This window comes from Petromyzon marinus, chromosome 58 (assembly GCF_048934315.1).
Source record: "Petromyzon marinus isolate PM22_M1 ecotype Great Lakes invasive population chromosome 58, UKy_Petmar_22M1.pri1.0, whole genome shotgun sequence".
Lineage (NCBI taxonomy): Eukaryota > Metazoa > Chordata > Hyperoartia > Petromyzontiformes > Petromyzontidae > Petromyzon > Petromyzon marinus.
This window is the reverse complement of record NC_133724.1, coordinates 6566397-6588433: the sequence shown is the minus strand read 5'-3', so window position 1 is coordinate 6588433 and position 22037 is coordinate 6566397. Positions and strand designations below refer to the sequence as shown.

General features: G+C 52.1%; 1 protein-coding gene across 2 annotated transcripts in view; it reads right to left on the bottom strand.

Annotated features, from left to right (window-relative positions):
• The window catches only part of LOC103091824 (protein kinase C alpha type), a 285955-nt gene that overhangs the window by 53053 nt on the left and 210865 nt on the right, over nucleotides 1-22037 (bottom strand). For both annotated transcript variants that reach the window (XM_032976052.2, XM_032976051.2), the window contains exons 14-16: nucleotides 13389-13469; nucleotides 12668-12775; nucleotides 8050-8190 (exon numbers count right to left, since the gene is read on the bottom strand). In XM_032976052.2, the coding sequence (XP_032831943.1) occupies nucleotides 8050-8190; nucleotides 12668-12775; nucleotides 13389-13469 (330 nt within the window). The remainder of the gene's footprint in view (nucleotides 1-8049; nucleotides 8191-12667; nucleotides 12776-13388; nucleotides 13470-22037) is intronic.

The following is a 22037-nucleotide window of genomic DNA, read 5'->3' as shown; positions in this document are numbered from 1 at the left end:
ACCACCCTCACTACCACTAGGCCATGTAACCACTCTCACTACCACTAGGCCATGTCACCACTCTCACTACCACTAGGCCATGTCCCCACCGTCACTACCACGAGGCCATGTCACCACTCTCACTATCACTAGGCCATGTCCCCACCCTCACTACCACGAGGCCATGTCACCACACTCACTACCACTAGGCCATGTCACCACCCTCACTACCACTAGGCCATGTCCACACCCTCACTACCACTAGGCCATGTCACCACCCTCACTACCAATAAGCAATGTCACCACTCTCACTACCACTAGGCCATGTCCCCACCCTCACTACCACGAGGCCATGTCACCACCCTCACTATCACTAGGCCATGTCACCACTCTCACTACCAATAAGCCCTGTCACCACTCTCACTACCACTAGGCCATGTCACCACTCTCACTACCACTAGGCCATGTCCCCACCCTCACTACCACTAGGCCATGTCCCCACCCTCACTACCACTAGGCCATGTCCCCACTCTCACTACCACTAGGCCATGTCCCCACTCTCACTACCACTAGGCCATGCCACCACCCCTCACTACCACTAGGCCATGTCACCACTCTCACTACCACTAAGCCCTGTCACCACTCTCACTACCACTAGGCCATGTCACAACTCTCACTACCACTAGGCCATGTCCCCACCCTCACTACCACTAGGCCATGTCCCCACTCTCACTACCACTAGGCCATGTCCCCACTCTCACTACCACTAGGCCATGTCACCACCCCTCACTACCACTAGGCCATGTCCCCACGCTCACTACCACTAGGCAATGTCACCACCCTCACTACCACTAGGCCATGTCCCCACTCTGTCTTCCACTAGGCCATGTCACCACTCTCACTACCACTAGGCCATGTCACCACCCTCACTAACACTAGGCCATGTCACCACCCTCACTACCACTAGGCCATGTCACCACTCTCACTACCACTAGGCCATGTCACCACTCTCACTACCACTAGGCCATGTCCACACCCTCACTACCACTAGGCCATGTCCACACCCTCACTACCACTAGGCCATGTCATCACCGTCACTACCACTAGGCCACGTCCACACCCTCACTACCACTAGGCCATGTCACCACCCTCACTACCACTAGGCCAATGTCACCACCCTCACTACCACTAGGCCATGTCCCCACCCTCACTACCACTAGGCAATGTCACCACCCTCACTACCACTAGGCCATGTCCCCACTCTCACTACCACTAGGCCATGTCACCACTCTCACTAACACTAGGCCATGTCCACACCCTCACTACCACTAGGCCATGTCCCCACTCTCACTAACACTAGGCCATGTCCCCACCCTCACTACCACTAGGCCATGTCACCACTCTCACTACCACTAGGCCATGTCCCGACCCTCACTATCACTAGGCCATGTCCCCACCGTCACTACCACTAGGCCATGTCACCACTCTCACTACCACTAAGCCATGTCACCACTCTCACTACCACTAGGCCATGTCCCCACTCTCACTACCACTAGGCCATGTCACCACCCTCACTACCACGAGGCCATGTCCCCACTCTCACTACCACTAGGCCATGTCATCACCCTCACTACCACTAGGCCACGTCCACACCATCACTACCACAAGGCCATGTCACCACTCTCACTACCACTAGGCCATGTCCAAACCCTCACTACCACTAGGCAATGTCACCACTCTCACTACCACTAGGCCATGTCACCACTCTCACTACCACTAGGCCATGTCACCACCCCTCACTACCACTAGGCAATGTCACCACCCTCACTACCACTAGGCAATGTCACCACCCTCACTACCACTAGGCCACGTCCACACTCTCACTACCACTAGGCCATGTCACCACCCCTCACTACCACTAGGCAATGTCACCACCCTCACTACCACTAGGCCATGTCACCACCCTCACTACCACTAGGCCATGTCCCCACTCTCACTACCACTAGGCCATGTCCCCACTCTCACTACCACTAGGCCATGTCCCCACCCTCACTTCCACTAGGCCATGTCCCCACCCTCACTACCACTAGGCCACGTCCCCACCCTCACTACCACTAGGCCATGTCCCCACTCTCACTACTGCTAGGTTGTGGCATTTCCGTCGCTACCGCTAAGCAACGTCACTGGGGTTGTGGGTGGGGAAGGGGCTAGATGATGTAAATATTTCTTATCAAAATTCTCGTGAGGGCAGTTAGGATATCCCTGATATCACTCATGACAACACTGTTATCACTGATCACTCGTCACTGATGTTGCTGGTTGTGCCTTGGGATGGAGCTCAGGCCATCTGTTTCTTCGCACAGCGAGCTAACCGCAGCACAACCGCTCCCAACCCTCCCTCCCCGCACCCACACGCCCGCACATCACGTAGAGAATTGGTTACATTAATTAAGCAGAGGTATTGACCGTGTAATATAAATCTAGTGGTCGGTGCTGCTACTTGTATATTAGATCATGTCTCCGTGATGTATAATGTATCACTCCTACATGCCTAGGGGGGAAATTGCCCACACAAATTATGTATGAGATGCATTCTACACATCTTCAGAAATACACACGTCATTTGGAATCTTCTTCTTTGGTACGGCTGCCAATGTAGATGCAGAGCAACAACTTACAATTTCACGTTCAGGCGGTCAAGCCCAGATCACCGCGTCAAGAGTAGCAGCGGAGTTAGTAGTGTATCATCATTCTTGCCATGTCTCCTTCGTGTTTGTCGATCGGGGCATTGCGTCGGTACAGGTTGTACGGTCTCTGTTCTGGATGACCACACAGTCGCACCACTACTACCGGAAGAGGGTTTGTAATTTCCGTTTTGTGCATCGTGTGGTATCCGCATCTGCGGCTGCTGCCGCCATGGATCTGCGCAGTGCGTGCTGTTTGGGGTGGGACCGTGGCCAGATTCGTGGAAGATCAAACCCCAGGGGATCTTCTGCGTGGGGCCTTTCACAACGTGGCGATGTTTGTGCCCGAGTTCTTTTGAACTGCATTCGGCTCTTCAAGCTTCATGGGGGCGCTGAACTCGCATCGTTCATAATGAAGGTTTTTGGGTTAGATCGTGTACGTGTTAATGCATTGTAACCCTCCACCACCCAATACAGCCAATTAATGAGAGATTTGTCACGATTAATATTGGTCGTGAAAGCCTACTACGTGTTAAACTCGCGTTGTTGAATGTCAAGAGATTTAATGATGAAATTGCTTGCTCACGGCACTGCTGGCGGAAGGGCGACTCTCCAAGAGGGAGCTCTAGGACTCACGTAGAGACCTACAGACTCAAACAGAGACCCATAGACTCACGTAGAGACCCATAGACTCACATAGAGACCCATAGACTCAAACAGAGACCCATAGACTCACATAGAGATCCATAGACACACAGAGAGACCCATAGACTCGCATAGAGACCCATAGACTCACATAGAGACCCATAGACTCACATAGAGACCCATAGACTCACATAGAGACCCATAGACTCACATAGAGACCTATAGACTCACATAGAGATCCATAGACACACAGAGAGACCCATAGACTCGCATAGAGACCCATAGACTCACATAGAGACCCATAGACTCACATAGAGACCCAAAGACTCACATAGAGACCCATAGACTCACATAGAGACATATAGACTCACATAGAGACCCATAGACTCGCATAGAGACCTATAGACTCGCATAGAGACCCATAGACTCGCATAGAGACCCATAGACTCACATACTGACCCATAGACTCACAGAGTCCCAACGACACACGTAGAGAACCATAGACTCACATAGAGTCCCATAGACTCACGTAGAGACCTACAGACTCAAACAGAGACCCATAGACTCACGCAGAGAACTATAGACTCGTACGGAGACCTACAGACTTGCAGACACTTAGCTAACAAAGAGACACATAGACTCCGAGACCCATAAACTCATATACAGACCTATAGACTCAGAGACCTATACAGTGAGGGAAGAAAGTATTTTATCCCCTGCTGATTTTGTACGTTTGCCCACTGACAAAGAAATGATCAGTCTATAATTTTAATGGTAGGTTTATTTGAACAGTGAGAGACAGAATAACAACAAAAATATCCAGAAAAACGCACGTCAAAAATGTTATAAATTGATTTGCATTTTAATGAGGGAAATACGTATTTGACCCCCTCTCAATCAGAAAAATTTCTGGCTCCCAGGTGTCTTTTATACAGGTAACGAGCTGAGATTAGGAGCACACTCTTAAAGGGAGTGCTCCTAATCTCAGTTTGTTACCTGTATAAAAGACACCTGTCCACAGAAGCAATCAATCAATCAGATTCTAAACTTTCCGCCATGTCCAAGACCAAAAAGCTCTCCAAGGATGTCAGGGACAATATTGTAGACCTACACAAGGCTGTAATGGGCTACAAGACCATTATCAAGCAGCTTGGTGAGAAGGTGACAACAGTTGGTGCGATTATTCGCAAATGGAAGAAACACAAAATAACTGTCAATCTCCCTCGGCCTGGGGCTCCATGCAAGATCTCACCTCGTGGAGTTGCAATGATCATGAGAACGGTGAGGAATCAGCCCAGAACTACACGGGAGGATCTTGTCAATGATCTCAAGGCAGCTGGGACCATAGTCACCAAGAAAACAATTGGTAACACACTACGCCGTGAAGGACTGAAATCCTGCAGCGCCCACAAGGTCCCCCTGCTCAAGAAAGCACATATACATGCCCGTCTGAAGTTTGCCAATGAACATCTGAATGATTTAGAGGACAACTGGGTGAAAGTGTTGTGGTCAGATGAGACCAAAATGGAGCTCTTTGGCATCAACTCAACTCGCCGTGTTTGGAGGAGGAATGCTGCCTATGACCCCAAGAACACCATCCCCACCATCAAACATGGAGGTGGAAACATTATGCTTTGGGGGTGTTTTTCTGCTAAGGGGACAGGACAACTTCACCGCATCAAAGGGACAATGGGCGGGGCCGGGTACCGTCAAATCTTTGGTGAGAACCTCCTTCCCTCAGCCAGGGATTTGAAAATGGGTCGTGGATGGGTATTACAGCATGACAATGATCAAAAACACACGGCCAAGGCAACAAAGGAGTGGCTCAAGAAGAAGCACATTAAGGTCCTGGAGTGGCCTAGCCAGTTTCCAGACCTTAATCCCATAGAAAATTTGTGGAGGGAGCTGAAGGTTCGAGTTGCCAAACGTCAGCCTCGAAACCTTAATGACTTGGAGAAGATCTGCAATGAGGAGTGGGACAAAATCCCTCCTGAGATGTGTGCAAACCTGGTGGCCAACTACAAGAAACGTCTGACCTCTGTGATTGCCAACAAGGGTTTTGCCACCAAGTCCTAAGTCATGTTTTGCAGAGGGGTCAATTACTTATTTCCCTCATTAAAATGCAAATCAATTTATAACATTTTTGACATGCGTTTTTCTGGATTTTGTTGTTGTTATTCTGTCGCTCACTGTTCAAATAAACCTACCATTAAAATTAAAGACTGATCATTACTTTGTCAGTGGGCAAACATACAAAATCAGCAGGGGATCAAATACTTTTTTCCCTCACTGTAGACTCACATAGAGACCTATAGACTTAAACAGAGACCTATAGATTCGTGTAGAGGCCGAAAGACTCACAGAAATACACTTAACTCACAAAGAAACCCATAGACTCACAAAAAGACCCAGAGTCATATAGAGCCCTATAGACTCAAACAAAGACCTATAGACTCTTATAGAGACGTATAGCCTCACATAGACACTTTCACTCACAAAGAGACCCCCCTAGACTCACATAGAGACTGAAAGATTCACACAGAGACTCATAGACTCACATTGACCCGTAGTTTCACACAGGGACTGAAAGACTCACACAGAGACGCATAGACTCACATTGACCAATAGTATCACACAGGGACTGAAGGACTCACACAGACACTCAAACTCACATTGACCCATAGTTTCACACAGAGACTGAAAGACTCACACAGACACTCAAACTCACATTGACCCATAGTTTCACACAGAGACTGAAAGACTCACACAAAGACTCAAACTCACATTGACCCATAGTTTCACACAGAGACTCATAGACTCACATTGACCCATAGTTTCACACACGGACTGAAAGACTCACACAGAGACTCATAGACTCACATTGACCCGTAGTTTCACACAGGGACTGAAAGATTCACACAGAGACTCATAGACTCACATTGACCCGTAGTTTCACACAGGGACTGAAAGACTCACACAGAGACTCAGACTCACATTGACCCATAGTTTCACACAGGGACTGAAAGACTCACACAGAGACTCATAGACTCACATTGACCCATAGTTTCACACAGGGACTGAAAGACTCACACAGAGACTCATAGACTCACATTGACCCGTAGTTTCACACAGGGACTGAAAGACTCACACAGAGACTCATAGACTTACATTGACCCGTAGTTTCACACAGGGACTGAAAGACTCACACAGAGACTCAGACTCACATTGACCCATAGTTTCACACAGGGACTGAAAGACTCACACAGAGACTCATAGACTCACATTGACCCATAGTTTCACACAGGGACTGAAAGACTCACACAGAGACTCATAGACTCACATTGACCCATAGTTTCACACAGGGACTGAAAGACTCACACAGAGACTCAGACTCACATTGACCCATAGTATCACACAGGGACTGAAAGACTCACACAGAGACTCAAACTCACATTGACCCATAGTTTCACACAGGGACTGAAAGACTCACACAGAGACTCAGACTCACATTGACCCATAGTTTCACACAGGGACTGAAAGACTCACACAGAGACTCAGACTCACATTGACCCATAGTATCACACAGGGACTGAAATACTCACACAGAGACTCATAGACTCACATTGACCCGTAGTTTCACACAGGGACTGAAAGACTCACACAGAGACTCATAGACTCACATTGACCCATAGTTTCACACACGGACTGAAAGACTCACACAGAGACTCATAGACTCACATTGACCCGTACTTTCACACAGAGACTGAAAGACTGACACAGAGACTCAAACTCACATTGACCCGTAGTTTCACACAGGGACTGAAAGACTCACACAGAGACTCAGACTCACTTTGACCCATAGTTTCACACAGAGACTGAAAGACTCACACAGAGACTCAAACTCACATTGACCCGTAGTTTCACAAAGGGACTGAAAGACTCACACAGAGACTCATAGACTCACTTTGACCCATAGTTTCACACAGAGACTGAAAGACTCACACAGAGACTCAGACTCACATTGACCCATAGTTTCACACAGAGACTGAAAGACTCACACAGAGACTCAAACTCACATTGACCCATAGTTTCACACAGAGACTGAAAGACTCACACAGAGACTCATAGACTCGCATTGACCCATAGTTTCACACAGAGACTGAAAGACTCACACAGAGACTCATAGACTCACATTGACCCGTAGTTTCACACAGAGACTGAAAGACTCACACAGAGACTCATAGACTCACATTGACCCGTAGTTTCACACAGGGACTGAAAGACTCACACAGAGACTCATAGACTCGCATTGACCCATAGTTTCACACAGGGACTGAAAGTCTCACACAGAGACTCATAGACTCACATTGACCCATAGTTTCACACACGGACTGAAAGACTCACACAGACACTCATAGACTCACATTGACCCATAGTTTCACACAGGGACTGAAAGACTCACATTGACCCATAGTTTCACACAGGGACTGAAAGACTCACACAGTCGTGATTAAACTGGGTTCTGGTGGTCAGTAAGTGAATCAACTACAAAACACAATGGTGCCGTTTGTCACTGTCCGCTTGGCAGCGTGACGTTTTGGGCCTTTGATTCACTGCTCAGGTAAACCCGGGAAAAGGGAAAAAATAATAATATATGGGGGGGGGGGGGCAAAATTATAATAATAAAATAATAAATGTTTAATTGTCGACCCGTGGTGTCGGGGCTGCCTTTGCCACTCACCGTCTTGGGCTTGAAGGGCGGCTGGATCTCGCGTCGCTCCAGCCTCTCCCAGTCGATGCGCCGGAAGAAGGCATGCTCGCGAATGTCTCGCTCGCCCTCAGGCCCACAGCCCAGCCGCTTGCCCGGGTGCTTGGTCAGGAACTGGGGTCACAGCGCGCCACGTGTGGGGGGCGGGGGGGGGGCGGGGGAGGGGCAGGAGAGGAAACAACGACAACGAGGACGAGGTAAACGATCGACGTACGGCACCGTCGCGCGGACGTCGTGATGGAGTCCTGCCGATAACGTGGCCCAGCGGTGATGTGTCCCAGGGGTGGTAATGGCCAAACCAGCGCTGGTAACGGCCGCGATGGCAACGGTCGCGTTGGCAACGGTCGCGTTGGCAACGGTCGCGCTGACAATGGTCGCGATGGCAACGGCCGCACTGGTGACGGTCGCGATTGCAACGGTCGCGTTGGCAACGGTCACGCTGACAATGGTCGCGTTGGCAACGGCTGCCCTGGTAACGGCCGCGCTGGTAACGGTCGCGTTGGCAATGGCAGCCCTGGTAACGGCCGCGTTGGTAATGGCCACGATGGTAATGGCCGCGATGGTAACGGCCGCGATGGTAACCATTACGCTCGTCGTGATTGCAACCAACGGGCACGAGAAATAAATAAAGAACAAACAAACAAACACACGGCCTGGAAAACAAACAAAAAAATCCACTCGCAAGACGCACGGCACAGCTAAATTGCCAATTAATTAAAGTGCGTGCGGCCAAAGCCATCGACATTTGCCATCGACCGTCACACAGCCACCACACGAGGGTTGGCGGCCGGGCACACGCGGCATGCTGTGGACCTGGCCGCTGATGGCCGCGTCAAATCTAGCCCATTACTACCACGCGTACCCTGGTGGAGCGAGTGGACTACCCCACTCAGCTACCCCGATACAACCACACGTACCCTGGTGGAGCGAGTGGACTACTCCACTCAGCTACCACAATACAACAACACGTACCCTGGTGGAGCGAGTGGACTACTCCACCCAGCTACCACATTACAACCACGCGTACCCTGGTGGAGCGAGTGGACTACCCCACTCAGCTACCCCGATACAACCACACGTACCCTGGTGGAGCGAGTGGACTACTCCACTCAGCTACCACAATACAGCCACACGTACCCTGGTGTAGCGAGTGGACTACTCCACTCAGCTACCCCGATACAACCACGCGTACCCTGGTGGAGCGAGTGGACTACTCCACTCAGCTACCCCGATACAACCACGCGTACCCTGGTGGAGCGAGTGGACTACTCCACTCAGCTACCACAATACAACAACACGTACCCTGGTGGAGCGAGTGGACTACTCCACTCAGCTACCACAATAAAACCACGCGTACCCTGGTGGAGCGAGTGGACTACTCCACTCAGCTACCCGGATACAACCACGCGTACCCTGGTGGAGCGAGTGGACTACTCCACTCAGCTACCACAATACAACCACGCGTACCCTGGTGGAGCGAGTGGACTACCCCACTCAGCTACCACAATACAACCACGCGTACCCTGGTGGAGCGAGTGGACTACCCCACTCAGCTACCACAATACAACCACGCGTACCCTGGTGGAGCGAGTGGATTACTCCACTCAGCTACCCCGATACAACCACGCGTACCCTGGTGGAGCGAGTGGACTACTCCACTCAGCTACCACAATACAACCACGCGTACCCTGGTGGAGCGAGTGGACTACTCCACTCAGCTACCCCATTACAACCACGCGTACCCTGGTGGAGCGAGTGGACTACTCCACTCAGCTACCACAATACAACCATGCATACCCTGGTGGAGCGAGTGGACTACTCCACTCAGCTACTCCGATACAACCACGCGTACCCTGGTGGAGCGAGTGGACTACTCCACTCAGCTACCCCGATACAACCACGCGTACCCTGGTGGAGCGAGTGGACTACTCCACTCAGCTACCACAATACAACCACGCGTACCCTGGTGGAGCGAGTGGACTACTCCACTCAGCTACCACAATACAACCACGCGTACCCATGGTGGAACGAGTGGACTACTCCACTCAGCTACCACAATACAACCATGCGTACCCTGGTGGAGCGAGTGGGCTACTCCACTCAGCTACCCCAATACAACCACGCATACCCTGGTGGAGCGAGTGGACTACTCCACTCAGCTACCACAATACAACCACACGTACCCTGGTGGAGCGAGTGGACTACTCCACTCAGCTACCCCGATACAACCACGCGTACCCTGGTGGAGCGAGTGTACTACTCCACTCAGCTACCACAATACAACCACGCGTACCCTGGTGGAGCGAGTGGTCTACTCCACTAAGCTACCCCAATACAACCACACGTACCCTGGTGGAGCGAGTGGACTACTCCACTCAGCTACCACAATACAACCACGCGTACCCTGGTGGAGCGAGTGGACTACTCCACTCAGCTACCCCGATACAACCACGCGTACCCTGGTGGAGCGAGTGGACTACTCCACTCAGCTACCACAATACAACCACGCGTACCCTGGTGGAGCGAGTGGACTACCCCACTCAGCTACCCCGATACAACCACACGTACCATGGTGGAGCGAGTGGACTACTCCACTCAGCTACCCCAATACAACCACGCATACCCTGGTGGAGCGAGTGGACTACTCCACTCAGCTACCACAATACAACCACACGTACCCTGGTGGAGCGAGTGGACTACTCCACTCAGCTACCACAATACAACCACACGTACCCATGGTGGAACGAGTGGACTACTCATCGGGCTCGCATGAAATTGCTGAAACAATCTTGGCGGGGTACAGGGGGCGTAAAGAAATCGATTATTTTTTTAAAGTACCATGGGGGTGGGGCAGAGAGGTGGGAATTAGTCAATTAACAAATTAATCAATTATCTAATTGACAAACTAATCGATTCATTAATCGAATAATTAAGCTCGCCAAGGACGAGCGCGCGGCGACGACGGTTGTCCATCGCTCGCGAATGACGAGGGAACGCCGGACCCGGAGTTTCACAATTGGCAGATCACAGGCGGATAGCGTTCAGACGGGGGGGTGGGGTGGATGTGTCGGCACGAGGCAATTTAAGAAGAAAGGAAATTTTAGAGATAAGAGCCAGCACCGGCGCTCCGGGCCGCTCACTCCGGCGCGCTCCGCTCGCGATTGCGGGAGCGGGCGGGCGGGCGGGCGGGCGGGGGCGATAGATAAGCGTCCCTCGGCCGCTCGGCAGTCTCCATTAAATGCTCCGTCGCTCGCACCGCCGTGAGATGCCGCGGCGAGATTCGAATCGTGCAAAGCGGGGGAGGGGGGGGGGGTGGGGCGTGCCCTGCCCCCCTGTCTCTAGAGGGGGGGGGGGGTAGGGGGTACGCACGCCCGGAGGTGGCTTGGATTGGCTGCTCGTCGCAGAGACTCGCGCTCAGAATCTAGCCGCACGCCACCGGTGGCTAGGAAATGGTAACTACCTCGCCTGGTATGCAGGAGGTCGTAGGTTTGATCCCTACCCGACGTCTGCTGTGTATTTGCAGTTTGCGTCTCTCTCTCTCCCCGTGGTCGCGTGAGAGGAAAGACTCTGAACAGAGAATTTCTCGACAAGCGAAATCAAAATAGATCGGTGCGGGAAATACGGGCTCTCTGCCCACAGATCGCGATGATAGCGATGATGATCGTGATGATGATGGTGATGATCATGATGATCGTGATGGTCGTGATGATGATCGTGATAATGATGATCGCGATGATGGCGATGATGGCGATGATGGCGATGATGGCGATGGTGGTGATGGTCGTGATGATGATCATGATGATCGTGGTGATCGGGATGATGATGGTCGTCATGGTCGTGGTGATGGTCGTGATGATCGTGGTGATCAGGGTGATGATGGTCGTCATGGTCGTGATGATGGTCGTGATGATCGTGGTGATCGGGATGATGATGATGATGGTCGTGATGGTCGTGGTGATGGTCGTGATTATGATCATGATTATCGTGGTGATCAGGATGATGATGGTCGTCATGGTCGTGATGATGGTCGTGATGATCGTGGTGATCGGGATGATGATCCTGATGGTCGTGGTGATGGCCGTGATGATGGTCGTGATGATGGTCGTGATGATAGTGATGATCGTGATGGTCATGATGATCGTGATGGTCGTGATGATGGTGATGATGGCGATGATGGCGATGATGGCGATGGCGGTGATGGTCGTGATGATAATCGTGATGGTCCTGATGATGGTCGTGATGATGATCATAATGATCGTGGTGATCGGGATGATGATGGTCGTCATGGTCGTGATGATGGTCGTGATGATCGTGGTGATCGGGATGATGATCCTGATGGTCGTGGTGATGGCCGTGATGATGGTCGTGATGATAGTGATGATCGTGATGGTCGTGATGATCGTGATGATCGTGATGGTCGTGATGATCGTGATGGTCGTGATGATCGTGATGGTCGTGATAATCGAGATGATGGTGCTGATGGCGATGATCGCGATGTTGGTGATGATCGTGATGATCTTGATGATGGTTCGTGATGATGGCAGTGGTGATGACCATGGTGATGATCGTGACAACTCCGATTCAGGCTCACCCCCTTGCAGATGGAGATGGACTCCTTGGACATGGACTTGGGGTAGGAGACGTTGTGCTCCATGATGGACTGGAACAGCTCGTCCTCATCCTCCCCGTCGAACGGCGGCTACGCAAATCGTCAAACGAAGAGAGAAAAAAAAACACCCGACTGAGTTTGCCCCCGTTCCGATACTCCTCCGGTGGCGCGATAGAAGTCCGACACACATTCACGCAACCCGATTGTACCACGACACAATTCACTGCTACACAAGACACTATACATCGCACTACTTTAGTGTACACTACGAAACACTACACCACGATACCACGTTAAAAAAACAACTAATTTCGTTGGCTACGTATGGTGCATAAGAAGTTTAAAACACACACACACACACACAGAGCACGGTTGGCTATATACGGTGCGCAAGACGTTTAACATACACACACACATCCATACGTAACTTTGTGCGACTCGATGGATCACTAAGCGACCTCTACGTCAACGCCACGAGTCTCTCTGGCTCACGATGTGACTCCATTCACCTCCATGGATCTCTATGTGACTCTGCAAACTCCAATACCCTGTATTCCGCCGATGTCCTGAGCTGTCGGTCGTCCTTTGTAAACAAACCGGAGCTGCCGAGCTTGACGGGGCCTCAGTAGGCCGCTCTCCCGGGGGTTTCGCGGCTGAGCGAGTAAAAAAAAGAATTACCGAGACGAAGGGCGGCGGAACTCACCTGTCCGGCCAGCATCTCGTACAGCAGGACGCCGAACGCCCACCAGTCCACGGACTTCCCGTACGGCTGGTACGCGATGATCTGGCACGGGAAACGGCGAAACAATCGGCAAGTGCTGTTCGCTGAAGGAAGCCGCGCTCTTCCACGCGTCGCACGGATTTACGCGGGCCGCGTTTTCCCCGCCGCTGGCGACAAACGAACCGTGGCCGGGGTGGTGCCGGCATGGTTAAGGGTGGTTTGTCCCCACTGGCTGTTTTGCCAAGCCGTGCCGGAACCGACCCGTGAACCGTTGACCTCACACTCAAGACATCTGAACTTGGCCCGGGGTCAAGTAGGACCACGGGGCGTGGTGAACGGTTTGTTCACCGCGCGCGTGTGACGCTCATTCACCGCGTCACCCACGCACGTCTCCGCTCCTTCACCGCGTCACAAACGCACGTCTCCACTCGTTGACTACATCACCCACGTGTGTCTCCGCTCCGTCACCGCGTCACCACGCACATCTCCACTCGTTCACTACATCAACCACATTGGGTCTCCGCTCCTGCACCGCGTCACCCACGCACGTCTCCGCTCCTTCACCGCGTCACAAACGCACGTCTCCACTCGTGGACTACATCAACCACGTTGTGTCTCCGCTCCTTCACCGCGTCACACACGTGCGTCTCCGCTCGTTCACCGCACACGTGCGTGACGTCAGTCGGTACATGCGTGTGGGCGACGCGCCGTCACCGCACGTCGCCCACCCGCGGCGTCTCTCGGCGGCGAGGGGGCGGAGCCGCATCTCGACGGGAACGCCCAGACCGTGGAGACGGAGCGACCAAAAATCGTCTCGCGGCAGATGACGACGACCGGCAGGAGGTGGCGGGGGCGGGGGCGGGAGCATGGGGGCAGCCGCCTTCATCCAGCAGCGGATCGAGCACGCCCGGCGTCGTTTGGCGCACGATGGCTGGGCGGCACAGGCGTTAGCGATCGCGATCTTTGCACCGCTGCCCGTGCCAAGAATACCCCGGGCGGCACCACCACGCCCTCCATCCCGGTGAGGCAAAGGTCACGGAGGAGAGGGGGGGGGGTGCAATGAGTAAATGCATCACCCCCGAGCGAGGTGGTCCGGGGGACGCGTTGCGGCGACTCGAATGGTCGAAATTGCAGTGAGGGCCGCGTCTCCTGGAACGCGCGTCACGTTGTGGTTCATCTCCAATTGTGCGAATGCGGCTTTGTTCTTCGTCCCTCTCGCGCTGGGGGTGGGGGTAGCAGCGGTGGGGGTGGACGAGCGGGTAAATAATGAAGAGATAAAGAAACCCCGACGCGAGAGGCGCGCAACGCTCGATCCCCAGCGGACGCTGCGGGGAGGAGGGAGCTAGAGGGAGAGAGGGGGAAAGAGAGAGAGAGAGAGATGGAGAGAGGGAGAGAGAGAGAGCTTTGATGTGAATGATAATGCACTGCCATTCAACCTTGAGTGCTCTTTCACGGGGTAGTGGCAATTTATTGAGCCAGGCTTTTAGCCTATGATCCGCTAATACTCTCTGTACAAAAAGCCCACATCCCCCCCCTGACCCGCCAACTTACGTGGCCATTTGCCCAAAACGTCTCCCACACAGTGCCGCGGCGTTCGCCTGCTGCAGCCGAGGCATAAGGGAATTCCAACGGGACCGGGATCTCCGCTTCATTGACACGCTCAGGGCACTACGCGATACCACCAGCAGGCCCGCGGCTCCGGGATGCCCCTCCGTGCTTTCGGAGTCCCCGACTCTCTATTCCGAATGGCCTGAAATGAAATGTATCATTCCAGATGACCGCGGCAAAGTACGATCTGGAGTTTTGATTATAGTGTGCTGATCTTTAAAGGTGTATTGAAAAATGTTGATTCTGCTACTGATACTCCTGCTGTTTATGGAGTGACTCATGCAGCCAGCCATGGCTGCAAAGTTTGGTCGTGAATGTTATGTACATCGTTTATTGTTAAATTTGAATCACAGTTCCTATAATCACTGTTACGTTGTTTTTATAGCTTTATTTTGGTGATTTTGAAAACGGTTTGGTTTAGCCATGTTTGTTTGTTGTAGCGCAGAGTTAGCCGGATAACTTTAATCTAAATTGTCTCATGGTTGTTATTGTTTGACTTGCATCCCACTGGGATCTTTGCACACAGCGTTGAAATGCGGTGATTTTCATGGAAGACTTTTGCTGTTTTTTCCCCCCAGGGATTTTTCCGTTTGCGCCTAGTCACTTTCAGATGTTTCTCGTTCGTGTGTTCGTTTTGTTGCGGTAGCGCCCGAGTCAAGAGCCGCATGGCTCACAGGGTTAGACCTAATCAAGGAAACTGAACGGCTCACCATCAGTAAGGGCCTTCACGATGGTGGGCAGGTACCGGGTGGGGGGGGGGGGGAGAGGCAAAGCTGCGAACGGACGGGAGTCGGAGCCATTCCACGTTCACCCTGGGGTTTGCGACAGGGATGTCCTCTGGCTCCCACATTATTAGCACAGGAGCCCCTGTACTCAGGGTGCTGTGAGTGACAACAACTACTGTGAGTGATGACGACTACTACTGTGAGTAACAACGACTACTGTGGGTAACAACGACTACTGTGAGTAACAACGACTACTGTGAGTGACAACGACTACTGTGAGTAACAACGACTACTGTGAGTAACAACGACTGCTGTGAGTAACAACGACTGCTGTGAGTAACAACGACTACTGTGACTAACAACGACTGCTGAGTAACGACTACTGTGAGTAACAACGACTACTGTGACTAACAACGACTGCTGTGAGTAACAACGACTACTGTGAGTAACAACGACTGCTGTGAGTAACAACGACTACTGAGTAACAACGACTACTGTGAGTAACAACGACTACTGTGAGTAACAACGACTACTGTGGGTAACAACTACTGAGAGTAACAACGACTACTGTGAGCAACAACGACTGCTGTGAGTAACAACGACTACTGTGAGTAACAACGACTACTGTGAGTGACAACTACTACTGTGAGTAACAACGACTACTGTGAGTAACAACGACTACTGTAACAACGACTACTGTAACAACGACTACTGTAACAACGACTACTGTGAGTAACAACGACTACTGTGAGTAACAACGACTACTGAGAGTAACAACGACTACTGAGAGTAACAACGACTACTACTGTGAGTAACAACGACTACTGTGAGTAACAACGACTACTGTGAGTAACAACGACTAGTGTGAGTGACGACGACTACTGTGAGTAACAACGACTACTGTGAGTAACAACGACTACTAAGTAACAACGACTGCTGTGAGTAACAACGACTACTGTGAGTAACAACGACTACTGTGAGTAACAACGACTACTGTGAGTAACAACTACTACTGTGAGTGACGACGACTACTGTGAGTAACAACGACTACTGTGAGTAACAACGACTACTGTGAGCAACAACGACTACTGTGAGTAACGACGACTACTGTAACAACGACTACTGTGAGTAACAACGACTACTGTGAGTAACAACAACTACTGTAACAACGACTACTGTAACAACGACTACTGTGAGTAACAACGACTACTGTGAGTAACAACGACTACTGAGAGTAACAACGACTACTGTGAGTAACAACGACTACTGTGAGTAACAACGACTACTGTGAGTAACAACGACTACTGTAACAACGACTACTGTGAGTAACAACGACTACTGTGAGTAACAACGACTGTGAGTAACAACGACCACTGTGAGTAACAACGACTACTGTGAGTAACAACGACTACTGTGAGTAACAACGACTACTGTGAGTAACAACGACCACTGTGAGTAACAACGACTACTGAGAGTAACAACGACTGCTGTGAGTAACAACGACTACTGTGAGTAACAACGACTACTGTGAGTAACAACGACTACTACTGTGAGTAACAACGACTACTGTGAGTAACGACGACTACTACAGCGTTACACAGAGATTCAGAGAGTTACATTGAGATCCACATCGTTACACAGAGAGTAATAGAGTTACATTGAGATCCACAGCGTTACACAGAGATTCAGAGAGTTACATTGAGATCCACATCGTTACATAGAGATTCAGAGAGTCACATTGAGATCCACATCGTTACACAGAGAATCAGAGAGTTACATTGAGATCCACAGGGTTACACAGAGATTCAGAGAGTTACATTGAGATCCACATCGTTACACAGAGATTCAGAGAGTTACATTGAGATCCACATCGTTACACAGAGATTCAGAGAGTCACATTGAGATCCACAGCGTTACACAGAGATTCAGAGAGTTACATTGAGATCCACAGCGTTACACAGAGAGTAATAGTTACATTGAGATCCACAGCGTTACACAGAGATTCAAAGAGTTACATTGAGATCCACAGAGTTATACAGAGATTCAGAGAGTTACATTGAGATCCACAGCGTTACACAGAGATTCAGAGAGTTACATTGAGATCCACATCGTTACATAGAGATTCAGAGAGTTACATTGAGATCCACAGAGTTACACAGAGATTCAGAGAGTTACATTGAGATCCACATCGTTACACAGAGATTCAGAGCGTTACATTGAGATCCACATCGTTACACAGAGAATCAGAGAGTTACATTGAGATCCACATCGTTACACAGAGAATCAGAGAGTTACATTGAGATCCACATCGTTACACAGAGATTCAGAGAGTCACATTGAGATCCACATCGTTACACAGAGATTCAGAGTCACATTGAGATCCACATCGTTACACAGAGAATCAGAGAGTTACATTGAGATCCACATCGTTACACAGAGAATCAGAGAGTCACATTGAGATCCACATCGTTACGCAGAGATTCAGAGAGTTACATTGAGATCCACATCGTTACACAGAGATTCAGAGAGTCACATTGAGATCCACATCGTTACGCAGAGATTCAAAGAGTTACATTGAGATCCACAGCGTTACACAGAGATTCGTAGAGATGGCAGCGGGCGTTACGAGATCCCCCAATGCAACCGAGAGGAGGAAGGAGGGAGGGTGGCGGCCGCCGGCTGCCTCTGTCACCATCAAAAAGTTGTCGGATAAAAAATCAAAATTAATCGCACCGCAAATCACCCAGTTGGGATCGCACGCCGCAACACTCCCCCCCCCCCTCAACTCCTCCCTCCAGTCAACCCCAACTGTGAGCCCCCCGCGGTCCCTGGTGTCGAGCCCAGGCCACCCCAGTTCGACTCCGCCATCTCGCCCACCATCGGTGACGATTAATCTGAACCGGTCGCTGGGCCCTCCCCGCTCCCCGCTCCTCCCTTAAGTCGACTCGGCCTAAAACGATCCTCAAGGCGCTACCCCGGGGTACCAAATAACACAAAATGGCCGAGGCAATTCAATACGTTTATCTCTGGGACGCTTTTTTTTTCCCCAGGGGTGTAACTTCACTCCGCGACTGGGGTAAACAATCAATCCGAAATCAGTGCCACACTCCGCGATGTCGAAGACGTTTGCGCCGATACCCTGGACGCTCAGTACGCACCGTAGCGGTGCATCGTGAGTACAGCTCGTCGAGGTGAGCCGATTGCCGCATCGCCGACCATCGACGGACTAAAAGTGGCTGCATCACGGACATCGTGCGAGAGCCGGGGCACCAGGGTACCCCCGGGGTACTGCCTTGAGGTCCAGATGTGCAACTGGTGTCGAGGCACGTAGTGAACATCGCGACTCGGCACAGAACAACGGTGGGGCCGGGGCGTCGTGCTGGCCGGCCACCCCCGCGTGTGCCACAGTGCCCGTAGCCTTCATTTTAGGGTGAGCCTTCGTTTTAGGCTGAGTCGACTTATTGTAGGGGAGCGATAGTGTAGCGGTTAGCGCGCTGCGCTATGAACCTGGCAACTCGGGTTCGATTCCCGCTCACGGCCAACACCAGTGACGATTATCTGAACCGGTCCTGGGCCTCCCCTAGGTCGACTCAGCCTCAAATGAGTACCTGGTGCGGTGTGTAAACATTGCCACTAGGGAGACAAAGGCGGTCGGGCATGGTGCTGGCCACCCACCCCCTCGTGTACCGATCCGGCCTTCATAGGTGCTCGCTAACAGCACTTGCCCCTACAGTCTGTTAAGGCTATACGGGGGATCTTTGTCTTTTTGTAGCCTTCATAGGTGCTGCTGCGACTCGCCAACCGGCACTTGCCCCAACAGTCGGTCACAGGCTATACGGGGGATCTTTGTCTTTGGTAGAGGCAGCGGTCAGCGCTGCGCTGCACGACAAACCCGGCCAGGCGAGTTCGATTCTCGCTCACGGCCAATACCGGTGACAAATGTCTGAACCGGTCCTGGGCCTCCCCTAGGTCGACTCAGCCTCAAGTGAGTATCTGGTACGGTGGGTGAACATCGCCACTGGGGAGACAAAGGCGGCCGGGCGTGGTGCTGGCCACCCACCCCCTCGTGTGCCACAGTGCCGGCCTTCGTAGGTGCTGCTCGCTAACAGCACTTGCCCCAACAGTCTGTTAAGGCCACACGGGGGATCTTTGTGCATCTGTGTGTGTGTGTGTGGCAGTGTAGCAGGTTAGCGCGCTGCGCTACGAATCTGGCAACCCAGGTTCGATTCCCGCTCATGGCTACCAACACCGATGACGATTATCCTGAACCGTTGTTCGTCTTTGTTGTGGGTGTGTGGCAGACGTGGTGCTGGCCACCTACCCCCATGCGTGCACAGTGCCGGCCTTCGTAGGCGCTACCCGTGAACAGCACTTGCCCCAGCAGTCTGTCACAGGCCACACGGGGGATCTGTGCCTTTGTCGCGTGTGTTTATCATTCCGCTGAAGATGCGCATGGTGACGAACTCTGGCGCTGCCCGCTCAAGGCAAAGCGCCAAGGTCAGCCGCATCAGTTTTTCGCGTGACGGAGCGGCTCCCGAAATGATAAGAGACGGCGCCCGTTCTCTCGTGACGCAGAGTGAGACACAGAGTGAGAGACACAGAGTGAGACACAGAGTGAGACACAGAGTGAGACACAGAGTGAGACACAGAGTGAGACACAGAGTGAGACACAGTGAGAGACACAGAGTGAGACACAGAGTGAGACAGTGAGAGACACAGAGTGAGACACAGAGTGAGACACAGAGTGAGACACAGAGTGAGACACAGAGTGAGACGCAGAGTGAGACACAGAGTGAGACAGAGTGAGGGAGCGGGCGAGGGAGGAGAGGGAGGAGAGGGAGGGAGGAGAGTGAGGGAAGGAGAGGGAGGAAGGAGAGGAAGGAGAGTGAGGAGAGGGAGGGAGGAGAAGGAGGGTGGGAGGAGAGGGAGGAGAGGGAGGGTGGGAGGAGAGGGAGGGTGGGAGGAGAGGGAGGGAGGGGAGGGAGGGGAGGGAAGAGAGGGAGGGAGGAGAGGGAGGGAGGAGAGGGAGGGAGGAGAGGGAGGGAGGAAGGAGAGGGAGGGAGGAGAGGGAGGGAGGAGAGGGAGGGAGGAAGGAGAGGGAGGGAGGAGAGGGAGGAGAGGGAGATGAAAAGGGTGAGCGAGAAAGAAAGAGGGAGCGGGAGAGAGACGGAGCGAGACAGAGACAGGGAGAAACAGAGAGAGAGAGAGGAATCGAGTGGGAGAGGGAGCGAGAGAGGGAGAGGAAACGAGATGAAGTGGATGAGCGAGAAAGCCCGAGGGAGTGAGATAGAGATAGAGAGATAACGAGCAGGACAGGCAGATCGCGTGGCAGCCGCAGGGAGAGACAGCCACAGAGAGACAGCCACAGAGAGACAGCCACAGAGAGACAGCCACAGAGAGACAGCCACAGAGAGACAGCCACAGAGAGACAGCCACAGAGAGACAGCCACAGAGAGACAGCAACAGAGAGACAGCCATAGAGAGACAGCCCTACCACCAGCGCCCCTCCACGCAGACAGAGTGGAACTCGTTTATACCGCTGGGTGGGACTCGTTTATACCGCTGGGTGGGACCCGTTTATACCGCTGGGTGGGACTCGTTTATACCGCTGAGTGGGACTCGTTTATACCGCTGAGTGGGACTCGTTTATACCGCTGAGTGGGACTCGTTTATACCGCTGGGTGGGACTCGTTTATACCGCTGAGTGGGACTCGTTTATACCGCTGAGTGGGACTCGTTTATACCGCTGAGTGGGACCCGTTTATACCGCTGGGTGGAATCCGTTTATACCGCTGAGTGGGACTCGTTTATACCGCTGGGTGGGACACGTTTATACCGCTGGGTGGGACTCGTTTATACCGCTGGGTGGGACTCGTTTATACCGCTTGGTGGAATCCGTTTATACCGCTGAGTGGGACTCGTTTATACCGCTGGGTGGAACTCGTTTATACCGCTGGGTGGAATCCGTTTATACCGCTTGGTGGAATCCGTTTATACCGCTGAGTGGGACTCGTTTATACCGCTGAGTGGGACTCGTTTATACCGCTGGGTGGGCCAGAGGCTGCGAGGCGAGGGGCCAGTGTGGATTCAAGGAAGCTGGCACCATCGTTTCACAATGGCCGCGTTTAGAGTAAACAAGCGAGCGAATGAACGATCGAGTGAGAGCGAATGAACGATCGAATGAGCGAATGAACGATCGAGTGAGCGAATGAACGATCGAGTGAGCGAATGAACGATCGAGTGAGCGAATGAACGATCGAGTGAGCGAATGAACGATCGAGTGAGCGAATGAACGATC